At 46.6% G+C, this 13,519-nt stretch overlaps 1 protein-coding gene and 1 long non-coding RNA gene across 3 annotated transcripts in view; one reads left to right on the forward strand and one right to left on the reverse strand.

Moving 5' to 3' along the window:
• MYBBP1A (MYB binding protein 1a) overlaps positions 1-10,755 on the forward strand; it is a 38,440-nt gene extending 27,685 nt beyond the window's left edge. For both annotated transcript variants that reach the window (XM_086858917.1, XM_086858918.1), the window contains 4 exons: positions 583-696; positions 8,915-9,016; positions 9,519-9,643; positions 10,124-10,755. In XM_086858917.1, coding sequence (XP_086715043.1) covers positions 583-696; positions 8,915-9,016; positions 9,519-9,643; positions 10,124-10,628 — 846 coding nt within the window. In that variant the 3' untranslated portion in view covers positions 10,629-10,755. The remainder of the gene's footprint in view (positions 1-582; positions 697-8,914; positions 9,017-9,518; positions 9,644-10,123) is intronic.
• On the reverse strand, positions 6,699-13,187 carry LOC147649600 (uncharacterized). The gene is made up of 2 exons (XR_015278356.1): positions 12,401-13,187; positions 6,699-12,286 (listed from the first exon to the last, which is right to left on the reverse strand). It is a non-coding gene; the product is annotated as an uncharacterized LOC147649600 (long non-coding RNA).
• Between the last annotated feature and the right edge of the window lie 332 nt (positions 13,188-13,519).

Genomic DNA, 13,519 nt, shown 5'->3' on the forward strand with positions numbered 1-13,519 from the left:
GAGGAGACTGACAGTGGTGCCCTTGGAGCAGCTGCTAAAGCATGTGTTGGATATTCATGCCTAAATCTAGAACTGTTATGATCCCTCAACTCCCCTTTGACCTTTTATTCATGTGCATTCAACCAAAACCCATCACCCTGTGTCCTGAGGGGTGACTCTGTAACAACCTAGAGAGTGTTTTCAAACAGCCTTTTCCTGAAGGAGGGCAAGTTTAGGTTGGATTTTAGGAAGAAATTCTTCCCTGTGAGGGTGGTGAACACCTGGCACAGGGTGCCCAGAGCAGCTGTGGCTGCCCCATCCCTGGCAGTGTCCCAGGCCAGGTTGAATGGGGCTTGGAGCAACCTGGGATAGTGGAAGGTGTCCCTGTTCCTGTTCTGGTCCTTGGCAGGGGCTTGGAATGAGATGATCTTTAGTATTCCTTCCAACCCAAATCAGTCTGTGACAGACTTGTTTGGTGAGGATATGCAGCCTCTGTAAGCTGGTCTCCCCTGGATGGTGTGTAGCTGTTTACTTTAGCAGGGAATTTACATGGCTAACACCTTCCCTGGAATTTCATGTTCTTCTCTCCCCTTTCTCTTTCAGGCCATGGCCTGTTTGCTTCTCCACAGAGTTCTGCTACTTCATGAACTGCAGCTCTTTGTTACAGAGGAGGAGTGGGAGGACTTGATCACCAGAAGCATCAGCCAAGTGACAGAGGTAACAAACTCCAACATATTTGAACTACAGATGACACCAAAAGAGAGTCAGAGCTTGAATTTTAGAGAATATACTTATATATATCAAAAAAGAATGGAACAGTATTGTGAATATTAATTTCAGGATATATAATGCAAGCTCTGTATTGGGATGTACTTCAGGGCCACAAAAGTAGAGCTGAGATGCACTGGACTTTCGATTCCTTGTGCATTGCAGGCCTTCTGGACCAGACTCCCTTGCTAATATTGTTCATCAGGGAAACCTTAAAATACACTGGAAAATATTTTTTGCATAAGAAACAGTGACGGAGATTGCAGGGCTCCTGAGTCAGTGGCAAGTGCAAATTGTACCTGAGGACAGTGTTTGGGTGCAGCTGTTACGTGGGAGATGAGCTGTGGGACAGGAGGTTGAAGAAGGAAATGCCATTCACTTTTACTCTTGTGGATTGATGTGGGGGGAGCCAAGCAACCAAATTAATGTTGTGATGTGGTGACTAAAATTTGATGACATGGGAGATTCCAGTCTTGGAGTTTCTATGGAACTGTAATAATGACCTCTTTCTAAGGGTAGCTTTCATTACTTATTTACTCAGATGCTGGCTACATGGTAATTTAGGCTATTCTATAATTTTCTGTATTGAAACAGAGTAACTAGATCTGTTTCTTTGTGTTGAGGAGGGACAAAATATAAGCAGGTTTAAAACATGGAATTTAAAGATGTTGCTTACAATTCTGGATCCTCAGTTTCATTAAATACTTTTTATTTAAAGATTACATCAGGAATCCAATGGGTGGAGTTAGGTATGATTTTGGTTCTCAGCTACATCAAACCTGCCACTCCTCCCAACCTGGTCATTTCCATGTTTCTCTCTAGCAGCTGAATGCATGCAGAACTCAGTGTTTCACTGGGAAACCACAAACATTTACAGTGCCTTTATGTTGTTCTTGTCAGGGAGAGTTTAGTAACTTGCAAACCATCCAAGATTATAATGAGCTTTGCTATTAAAGTTTCCTCAGTGCCTCTCACTTCTGTGGTCATGTGTGTTTAAAGAAAAATTCCTAAGAAATTCTGTCAGTTTGTTTGGGTTTTTCAAGGTTTATCCTGCGGGCAGGAGGCTTCCCATACTGTTAAGTGGCAGTAGCATATAGCTGCTGGTTCTCTTTTTGGCCTGAAAAAGTCCTGAGATAACTTTTTTACAAACTGCTGTTGGTGTTCATACATGTGGGGGTTTTGTCTCCATTCCTCCTGCTTCCCTCATGCACTTAACCCAGCTGGTGGGGCTGGGGCAGCTGCACATTAAATATTGCTGTGGTGAGAAGGGGTCAAGGACTTGATATTCCACATAATGGTTTTGATTCATAGCCAAAGGCTGGCACTTGTGCTGAAAGACTTTCTAAAGCTGCAGAAGGAATTCTGTGTCTTTCTGGTGGTGTAGAAATGCTCATTTCTCTGAGTAAGAGGTGTAAAAATGTGTAGTGGCCCTATGGTGTAGTAAAACAATATTCACAGTGTCACTGATCTCTTTTAAGAATGGTAAAAAAATCTCTTGTAGTAGAAGTCAGAGCCTGGGAACTGAGCAAATTTAGAACCTGTAGAAAGTATGTATTTGTCAAAGAGACTATTCCACCACTAAAATAACTTGCTGAAAGTTTACTCACCTGAATCTCCAGGTGGAAGTTGTGTGCTTGGCTGATGGAGAAGCTGCAGGTTGGGTAGAAGTTCCAGGCCTGATGTTGAAGTTATGGGATGAGTTTGTTTGGGAAGAGCTTGGGCTAAACAACAGCCCTTCCTGCCACTGTTGTCCTCACATGCTCCTGCTTAGCTGGAGGACTGGGAGGATGTTTGCAGAACTCTGAGTTTCTCCTGCAGCTCAGTCTCATCCCTTTTCTTCTGAGACTTGTTTCCATGGGCCATTCTAGGTCAGCTGTGATTTTAGAGGTGAGTGTGTGAGTAGATGCTGGCAGATGTGGGTGCTTACCTATGAGAACTTGGACTGAAAGCTGTGGGATGCTGTGGAAAATGATATTTATTGCCCTGCCTTTGCTTGAAATGTCTCTATTTGTCATTGGCCATTCCCGCCACTATCCTTCACAAATAGCTGTTTTAAGAGGAAAAAATAATAATTGAGAATTTTGTGCCTTTCTTTGACCCAGGGAGAAGTTTGCAACTCTTTAACTGATGAGCTCTTGTAATTCCAGTGGTGGTGTTGCTCACAAGGAGATTGTCACCTGAAGGCTCTGCCACACTCTGTGTCCTGGGTCACATTTGCAGCTAGGAGGCTGTAGCTCCCCAGGTGCAGGATTGCCCTGGCAGGCTTAAGGCTGTCAGAGAAGACAAGATATTATCTCCTGGTGTCTGCCTGCTTATCCTGCCTTGCCTCAGGGATTGCACTGCATACCTGCTGAGATCCCTTGCTGAGGAGCATCCTCACCAGGGAAATCTGGGATGGGTTAGGCAGTGATATGAGCTGGAACTGGGGGAGAAGCAATGTGAGACAAGTGCATTCTTGGATATCACTGAATTATGCAAGCAAAGCTAAGAGGCAGATGAGGGAGAATCAACGGCCAGGAACATTAAGTGAAGAGACAGATTCCTGAAATAGCAGCTCTGGCTGCTGCAAGGCAATGGCTCTTGTGCTTACATAAGATAACTTGACCTTATTTGTTCCCAAATTGTTTAAGCATGCTTATAAAACAAACGTGGCTGTGGGTGATCCATGTTTGCCCTCTCCTTACTGTCAGTGAGGCAGGTCTCCATGTCCCATCAGGTACTTTGGAGCTGACTTGTTGGTGTGAGAGCCCTGCTCGCTGTTGGTGCTCTTGCCTTGTGCTGCTGGGTCATTTGGGCAGAAAGTGCCATCCACAGCCCTGCCCTGCAAAGCTGAGGAAGCAGAAAAACAGCTCTGGCACACTTTTGGCCTCTCAAGTCCTATATAGTTACTTCACACAAAGCAGAATCTTGCTACAGTTGTTGGAGTCTGTTCTAACTGGGGGTCTGGATGGCTCAGTTGTGTTCATGGTATAAAGAAACAGAGCTGCTTCATGTTGTAAGTGACAGAGCTCACCTATTGTGCTGTAACATTGACAGAAACATCTTCCTCTTGGAGGGCTTTGTTCTTTATCAGTTGGTCTCAAAGTGCTTTACAAAGGAAGTTCAAAGCAGTGAGTTGTTGATGTAATGGAGAAGGTATTTTGCAGAAACCCAAGACATAATGGATTTGGTTTGCTGAAGCCGTTCATCCTGTTTTACAGGTGACACTCCTTGACTGAGAGCTGAGCCAAGAATCAAACTTGGGTCTCCTGAGACATCTCAGAGACCCTTTTTGTGCATGGACAATCTGACCTCTGACAATCTGCCTTTTAACTTGGCTTCAGAACAGCCCTGTGTGTTGGACACATCTCTGTCCCATGGTCATCTGTGCTGACTCTTGTGAGCCTGACCCAAATAACACAGTGGAGAACTTGCAGAGCCCGAGAGATCCAGTTCCCCATTCCATACAGGAAGCTCTCACTCAGTTTTGGTGAGGGATCTCTGCTACTACAGCCCACACACTCTTTTTACTCTATCCAGCATCTCTCAATTTGATCTTTCAGCTCTCCTGGTTGTCACTGTAGGCACGTTTTGGTGTTTGCTTCCCTTGTTAGATATATTTATGTTTTCTTTTTATATGTTACAAAATTGCTGTCTTGGCTTTGGAGAGATCTTGAACCTGTACCAATTTTTCAGTAATAACTCACTGACAGATTCAGGGCAGGAAGTTCCAGGTTCTGAATACATAATTTTATTACCATTTTTTGTCATGCATTTCCTAGGGACCAGCTTGCCCTCCTGAACTGAGGTGTTCTGTGTAACTCCCAACTTATGCTGAAACTCCCAGTTATGATGTGAAAGTTAAAGGAAATGGGAATAGTCCAGAAAATACATATTTTGATGGCTATGAACTTCAAAACAGCCCTCAGAAAACTTGCTAAAACTGCTTCTTCTGGCTTGAACACAGTGGTTTCCTGAGGGTTTCCTTTGCCTTTCTTCTGCAATAAGTACATCATAAGAAGAGACAAACTTTATTATTGATTTTCCCTTTGCTTTTCCATATCATGTGGAAGTTACCTGAAGACCATTATAGACCTGAAGACAGCATTATAATAAAAACCCACTGATTGTTCAGATGTTGGCAGTGTGCAGTTCTTAAAGAAATCTGAGAAGCAGAGAACTTTGGATCCAGGAATGCCCTCCTCCAGAAACAGCCAGAGGCTTTTGGAAGCAGCGTGTCTGACATCAGACAAAACCATCTCTGCCAGCTGGATCCACGTAGGGTGAGGCAGGAGCTGTATTGCTGTGTTGGCTTGAGGTGAGATGGGAGTTCCAGCTGTGAAAATTGCCTCCATAGTTTTTCCTTTTGGAAAATGACCTGCCCAGATTTGCTGACAGCTCAGATGTACAGACATGGTTTAACCATCACAGGTATTGCTGAGCTGGAGCTGTAACTGAGATGTCCTGTGAAATGGGATGGGCTGTTCCTGAAGCAGCAGAGTAAGAAAAGCAGAAAATGGGAGAAAAGCAACATAAATCAGCAAATGATGCCAGTGTAGCTGTTGCTTATAAATCATGTGGTCTCTGCTTTTAGTGTTGTGTAATTGAGTTGTGTGACCCTTGGGCTGGTAATGTTTTCAGAGGGCAGGGAGAGAGGGAGTTGGATACCCCTGGAACAGCACATGGCAGAGAATCACAGAACAGGTGGTTAGACAAGTTCTTCTGGGTTTTCCTTTCACTCTCCACCACTGACCTGTAGCATAGCTGGAAGCAAATCCTTGCTCTGTGCTTCAGTCTTGCTATGTAAAACACATCTTTACCAGCCTTGTGCAAGTGTTTGTGATCTGATCAGTGTTCAAGGCTCTCCCAAGGGTGCTGCAGAGGACTGAAATACTGCTTCTCTTTTTAAGGCATGTTTGCCATGTGTTACAGTTTGCCATCTGTTACATAATAGCTTTTGCTTTGATTTTATGATTGGATTCCGTACATTTCCCCAAATAAAATCAGGGTGGGCCTGTAAAATGATTAACCTCTGCAGTTGGGGTGGCAGAGCTGATTTCATCTCTTGGGGACCTGAGTGAGGGAGCAGAACACAGCATGCAGACAGTGATTGGTACCCTGTGTAGCAGGAAGTTTTATAATTACTTGAGATTAAATTATATAAATCTTTGGGAAAGCTGCTTTTCACTTTTGGACCATTGAAGAGGCTTTGGATTTCATTCCCTGGGAGCCATTTCCTCAGGCTTGCCAGCAGTCCCAGCCCAAAGTCAGCTTCTTTTACACAACCAGAGTGAGCATATTTGTGTTGGTGTCTCATGCTAACAAAATTAATACAAATCCCGTGGAAACAAATCCTTGCTGTTGGGAGGAGGAGAATGAAGCAGTGCCTCATCAGAGAGACCATCTGATGGAATGCTGATGGGAAGTGCTCTGAGTGGGGAGATCAAATAAGTGACTCTGGGCTGAGCAGGAATTGGGCTCAAGTCTTTAGGGAGGCTTGACTGTCTCAGCCTACCACATACAGAGGTGGTGGTGGTGGTTTTGTGCTTTAGTAGCAGATTTGTTTTGCACCCTTTGTAGCAGAAGGGAAGAGGCTTATGTGGAGAAACTGTTAAACTTTATCTGAACCAGCTTCCTTGGAGCCAATCCTTCTGCTTCTGGGCTAGAGAAAACGGTACAAGTCTGTAGGAATGAATTACCTGCTGCTTCTTTGGCTTTCTCACCCTCCTTGTTCCCTCCTGGTCTTTGAGAGCTGTTTTAAATTGATCCATTTCAGTAGGGAGCTCTTTGTTTGCAGAGCATCTAAATTGTACCAGTTTGCTTCTGGCTATTTATACTGGTGGAAGTGTGGTTCTGTTTCCAGATTAATGCAAAGCAGTGCTTTTAATATAGATGTTTAGTCACTTAGAGCAGTGATGTTTTCCATCTCAAGCTGGGCCAGCCACTCTTCCCACAGGTTTGCATGAATTTGGTTGGGTACCCCCCACTAGATGCACGTCCCAGTTTCCCCAGCACCTGAAAACTTGTGTACTGCTGAAAATCAGCCCCTCAGGTGTTGTTTCAGAGCTACAGGACTTTTCTGTTGACTTCAGTAGGATTTATTTCGAACCCTTCAAAGCATCAGGGCAGCAAAAACAGGCAGAGCCAAACCAGCAGGATTTATAAATGCAGTTGTCTACATCACTCATGTACAGTGAAGAGAAAATGCAATTTATTTTTAACACCTTTTTAATTCTAAAGTGTTTGTATATTGAAAAGATGAAATGACAGTTGACTTTGGCTCCATCTCACAGCACTGCCCTGATTCTTCTTGTCCCAAGGAGCTGACAGTCCGTGCTGATTTTTTCATACTGTGAACTTGTGCACAGCTTAGCAAAATAAGGATCTCAACCTAATAGTCTCTCTGAAAGGTGATTTAACCACAGGGAGGCCTGGTAATATTTTATTCTTCAAATTACAAAGAAAATGTTTATGTAAATCATTCTTTTTTGTTTATTATTTTAGTATTAGTGGTAAGCCTAAATTGAATGTGCCTGACCCATGGGGTGTTATATCCTACATACGAAGATTTATTTTTTATCTCCAATCACACCCCCTGTATTTGTCTCATTTTACCTGGAAGACTTCAGAGCTGTGGAATTGTGTGACCTTGTAGTTAATGACAGCTCTGGAATACAGAGTTGCAGTGCATCTGTCTATATCAGGAGAGAGTAATTAGCAAGTTATTGATAGCCAGATGAAGTTGCAGCTTGAATTCCAGCCAGCAGAATGGCTTTCTAATACAGGGCTTGAGTGGACCATACTCAACAGGAAATAACTGTATCTTTATTATTTAAAAAAAGATGCTCCCAGAGTGTGGAGCCTGTACAGCCAGTGAATAATTCTACTTGAAGGCTGCTGTTTTTGCAGACATGTTCTCTTGTCTCCCCACTTTTTATGCTGAAAGTGTTCCCTACACTCTTGCTGGGCATCACTATTTTTCTGTTGTGAGTGGCATTACTTAAAGAATTTGCTTTGAGGAATAGATTTCTTACGTCTCTCAGTGTCTCCAAAGTTTTTTTATTTTATTTGGCAGCTTTATGCTGATGTAGATGGAGAGTTGTTAGCTGAGTCCTTAAATTGTTTCCAGTCTGATTGGAATTCAGGATCTGTGAGAGGACAGTGACATTCCACTGCTGGGTACAGGTTTGGGGCAGGGACTTTGCAGCCTGAGGATCTGAGGATGCCGAGAATGGGATGGGATTTGCCCCCTGGCTGTGTTGGAATGTCCTTTCCAAGGAAAGGAAGGCTTGGCCACAAGTGCAGCCTTCTGCAGAGGAACAGGATTAGATGGGACATGCCACTGTCCACAGCACAATTGTCCCTGCAAATCCTATTTCATATTATTGTGGTCTGTGTGGGGTTTGCTGAGGAGGAAAGACCTCATCCCTGAGCAGGGCTGAAGGACCAGCTGCAGGCAGAGGATCAGTGCCCCTGAGCCACTGGGCTGCCTCTTTGATCCAGCTGCCTTTTCATGGCTATTTTCTGCCCTTTTTGTAAATAACTGGCTTTTATTTGACCTATCTGTGGTGTGATTTTCCTCTAAGCCAGACCTTTCAGTGTCTCAGAAACCCTGCAGCACACAGAGAGAACACAGGGGAGATTTTTCCCTCAGTTACTTCAGTGAACTTAAGCTTGACAAGCCCTGTATAGGCTGGCACCTGGGATTTCCTGGGCATAAATCAAAAAATAAAAAAAAAAAAGGGACATCAAAAAATCTCAATGGATTTTTGCAGTAATGCTTTATGTGTAAATCCCAGCTCCTGAAGCTGAGTAGCTGTGGTCCATCAGGTGTGTCTGTTGTCTGGCAGCTTCTTGGCCTTTCCAGGGTGGGCACAGGGATTATTGCACCTCTTTTTCTCCAGCAAAGCATCTCCAGTTGTGCTTTAGCTTAGAAACTATGGACAGCAGCAAGGTTGTGCTTCTGTAATACTGCTTGCTCTTACTTTGTCCAGTTGTTTCTTAATAAAACTTTAACCAAGTGCTTTCCTGAGCTTCTCCAGAGTTTGGTGGGGGTTGTGTTCCAGAATTACTTTGCTGACCAGTGAATCCTGCCATTCATTACTTGTTTTCTGCTTTCTCCTGTGAAGTGTGATTTGTTTCCCTGTCTAATGTGTCTTTCTTTTCAATCTTCTAATTTAATTTGCAGTGTTTGAAGACACTTGGAAAACCCATCATGAAGGCTGAGAAAGATAAAGTTGCCAAGAGCTTGGAGCTGTTGAACTTTCTCCTTAAAACTGTGACAGGGCAGGTGAGTGTTGCTCCAGTGTGTGACAAATGGCTGTTTTCTGAGTATCTTTGAAATGTCACACTTGGATTTTGCCATGTGATTGCTACATTCCACCTCATTTCCTACCAAAAGTACCTCTAGAAGGAATGCCTGGGTGGATCTGAGGGCAGAAGAGCCTTCCTGTGTGAAGGAGTGATCCATAGTCTTTATGAGCTGATCTCCAGAGGAGAATCTGTGCGGTGTTCAGCAAATACTTGTGGCATCGGCTTTCTTAGCAGCAGAAATACAACCTGGGGTACAGTGAGGGTGGGTTTTACCCCAGGTGATTGCTCTTTCCTCTCCACTGAACTCCAGAAATCATGATTCCCAAAACCAGACTTAATAGCTTTAAGAGCAGAAGTAAAGCTTTGTTCTGGGGCTTCACTTGGTTATTCCTGCCTTCCCTAAGAATGGCCTGTGCCCTGCTGCTGTGAGTGCCCCTCCTGAGTTCACTCTGCAGATTGCCTCTACTTGCCTCTTGCAGAAGCTGAATGTGAAGCTGACAGAGGTGGAGAAAGTGCTGCTCACTCTGAACCAGCTGGAAGACATTGGGAATTCACCCCGGCTCGACTCTCTCTACTGGAACGTCATGCGCTGGCTGAATTACACGTACGTGTGCTTGGCACCCTGGCACTTTGCCTTGTCTGGGGGCCTGCCTGTCCTGCTTGTGTGCAGTGGTGTGGGGAGGTGGGAAGGGAAAGGAAGTCAAGGCAAATTCAGGGTGGAGTTTAATGCAGCTCCTTGGTTGGTGGGATTGAGACACTCGTTAATGCTTTGGAATAATTCTGGGCTTACTGTTCTGTGTGCTTACATCTTGGGATTTGTCCTTGATGGGAAAGGGCTGTAACACATGACTGCCATGTCTGATGCCTCATCATTTGTTGTCAGAAAACCAAGAAAGCCAGGGCCACAGGCAGGCATTATCCCAGCTCCATGGGGTAAGACTCATCCTCACAGCACTCATCCTCATCCTGTGCTTCCTGCATCTTTCTGGTGCTTCTGCCTGTTCGTGGACTGCCTGTCACATGGATCACACTGTTCCCTGGCTGTAAATTAAGTTGCTCTTGATTTTTGGCATTCTCCCTGCAGGAAGCCCAAGAAAGAGAAGACAGCCAGTAAGCCCACACAGGGAGCAGAGCTGCTGAAGCGGAAGAAAAAAGGTTTCCTGCCAGAGACCAAGAAACGCAAGAATCGCAAGAAAGGCATCCAGGAGAACGGGGTGGCAGCAGGGGAAGATGGAGAACCAGCAGCCCCAGAGGAACAGCCCCTGGGAACAGGGACCCCCAAGCACAGGAAAGGCCTCGTGCCTGGTGGCAGCAAAAAACACCCAAACAGGGGGGGCAGGGAGAACGGAGTGGCAAAGGCAGGCAGTGGGGACCTCCCTGCTGCTGATGAAGGAGATGCTGTGGCTGACAAGAAGAAGAAGAAAAGGAAGAGGAAAAACAGAAAAAGGAAAGGTGCTGCAGACAATGAGGCTGAGCAGGTTCCAGCTGCAAAGAAGACCAAGGGGAATGCTGTCCAGGAGACCCAGCAGAAACGAGACAAAGGCAAGAAGAAACGAAAAGAGAAACACACTCCAGTGCTGCAGGATTAAACTCCATGGACTCAGCCAGGTCTGGCATGGCTAGCATGGCTCAGGAGACTGTTGAAATATTTTTAATATCTATAGTTTTTATGCTCCCCATAACTTTTTAATAAATTCCATCATGCTGAGCTCTAAAGCTCTGGGTCTGGGCTGTGTGGAGGGCTCAGCCTAGAGCACAGAGAGCTTCAGCAGGTGACAAACCCTCCAGGCTCTGGGAGATGCCCACTCTCTCTTCTCTGGCAGTGCCAGAGAATCCTGTCTCTGTGATTTTCCAAGGCAGAAGCAAGAATCTGGTTTGGATTCCTTGGGTAGTTGGGGTGGCTGTGCTGGCACTGCTGAGTGGTCAGACCCATGTGGGAGATTCAGAAGTGACTCCTAAAGGCTCATCCCTGTCCTGCCCAGGCCCAGCAGTGCTCAGCTTTTCCAGTGTGGGGATGCAGCCTCCAAAATGCCTGGGGTTAAATGGGTTTGCACAGGCAAGCCCTGGGGTCAGCTGTTTCCAGTTTGACCACTCTGGTATTGTCTGTAACTACCATGATCTGGTTCCTCTTGCTGCAGGAGGGGTCACGGCCCCTGTGGTAGTGCAGGGACATCAATAAATCAGTGAAACAATTGAAATGGTTGATTGATTGGCCACTCTGCCAGGCCAGCAGCCTGTGTGCAGCCATGCAAGGCACCTGGAACAGCAGGCCTGCAGCAAACTGGGAAGGTGACTGCCTGGAATTGCATCTGCTTATTTATCTTCAGGCTCCTCAATGCTGGAATGCCATCATCCCTTTGGAGAGTGCCAGGATCAAGTTCTCCCATGCACTGGGTACCTGGTTCTTGTTGAGAGCTGAGGCTCCAAGTGTTTGAAATGCTCCTCATGCTGTAGCTGCCACTAAAACCTCCCCTACTCCTCCTCACCTGCAGGGCACCCCTCTCCTGGATGCCAGAACATGGGTCTGGGTGCCTGGCCCTGACTCCTCCAGCATCTGAGGGAGCAGTGCTGGATTAATGCTTGGACCTGATGATCTTGAAGGTCTTTTCCAACCTTTGTGATTCTCTGAAGGCTTCATTGCTCTCCTCCCTGCTGCAGAGGAGTTTGGTGCTGGCTCCTGCAGGTGGGTCTGTACCACCAGGCAGAGCTAAGAGCACTGGAAATGTCATATTGCTTTTGGAGGGGGTGAGAGAAGAGCTGCAAAGGGCTGTGTTTGCCCTTGGCTATTTTATCTGCCTCTGCAATGATTCTCTGCTCAAATGGCACAGAGCTCCTGGGAGACAGCAGCTGTCAGCAGCACAGACACATCCCACTGCAGACCCACAGCTTCCACTTTCCCCGTCCCAGCACTGATCCCACAGGCTGAGCTGCACGTCCAAGGTGTGTGCTGGCTGCTGAGAGCAGCAGGTGATGGCCAGAGTTCCTGTGCCCACAGTTCAGCAGAGAATCCTTCCTGTGCCTGCATTCACTTGCTGGCTCCCTCGGGCACCCTGGGGGTCAGGGCTGAGGGGCACTGTGGCATTGCCCTGGAGACAATGATGCCCTCGTGCATCCCAGATGAGGAGCTGGCAGACTCAGGACTCTCCAAGTCACTGGCACAGACTTGGCAGGAGGTGAAGGGCAGCTCTCCTTGTGCCCACCCTTGATGACTGTTGGATTCCAACCCCTGAAGGGTTTGCAGAGGTACCTGGACAGGATGAGGACATTGCAGATCAGACCTTCAGGAGGTGGTTGGTTCCTGCTCTCTGTGGTGCTCCATGAGCAATTCACCCTGCTGGACGTTTTCTCCCAAAGCACTTACCCATCTGGAGGTGGCTGTAGGCTGCTGACTGGAATAGCTGCTGTTGCAGCCTGAAGAAGATCTGCAAATCTCTATTCCCAGGCAGAAGGTGTTGGCAATTATTGCCAATCCTGTCTCCAGGGAAAAAAGGCACCTCTGCTCCAAATGGGCCTGTTGCCACTGGGGATGCTGCCCTGCCTCTGCCATTTACTGCTGAAAGCTGCTTCATTGCCTCGTTAAAACCTCAATCCCAGCTAAGCCCCTCCAGCTGTCCCGAGTGGTGACTTTTCATGTATTATGCAAATGCAGCACACAGAGGCCAGCAGGTCACGGCTGTCCTGGTTTAATGATCCGGAGGGACTCTGAAGGGGACGAGGGACTGCAGATCTGAAGTGGCTCAGTAATGATTTCTTCCTTTCTGGGCCTGCAAGTAGGACATCCTGGGGTTTTGTGTCTCTGCTGTTGGAACACAGCAGGCAGGTGTGGTGGGTGGGGAGCAAGAGTGAGCTGCATGAGGGATCTCTCCAGGCAGTTTGGGGAGGGAATCTTCACCCGCCTGCAGAGCGCAGCTGTGGCACCCAGAGCCTGCTGAGCTGCTCTGGGATACCTGCCAGGGTCACTGCAGTGAAGGCTTCATGTGGATCAGCTTGTCACTCCTTTTGGGAAGGGCAAAGCACGAGGCCAAAGCTGTGCCAGCTGCTGTTTCTCACAAGAGCCTTGATGCCCACTGTGGGACCACTTGGGAATTAATTTCTTGGCTTCCTGTCCATCTTCCTGAGCACCTGACCCGTGACTCCCACACCACCCATTTTCATCAGTCCATCAGCAGGGTCCTTTAGTTGTGCTGAGGGGCCTGAATGGGGCTGGAACCCAGACTGACTCCTTTCCCTCAGCTCTGATCCTGTCTGGATCCAGCTCAGAGGGAAAAGGAGGCTGTAATCCACCACCTTCCCTGCCCCTGGTGTTATTTCTCAATAAACTCCAGGCAGGCTGGTGTCCAGGTAAGTTCTTGGCTGCTGGAGCTTGGAGCATCCTTATCCCAGGGACCAGGAGTGCATAGCCAGGAGGTGACACAAGAAAAGGAGCCAGGAGAAACCTTTTAAATACTTTTATTTCTTAATTTACATAAAGGTATATATT

This window comes from Cyanistes caeruleus, chromosome 21 (genome assembly GCF_971803275.1).
Source record: "Cyanistes caeruleus chromosome 21, bCyaCae1.hap1.1, whole genome shotgun sequence".
NCBI classification, from domain to species: domain Eukaryota; kingdom Metazoa; phylum Chordata; class Aves; order Passeriformes; family Paridae; genus Cyanistes; species Cyanistes caeruleus.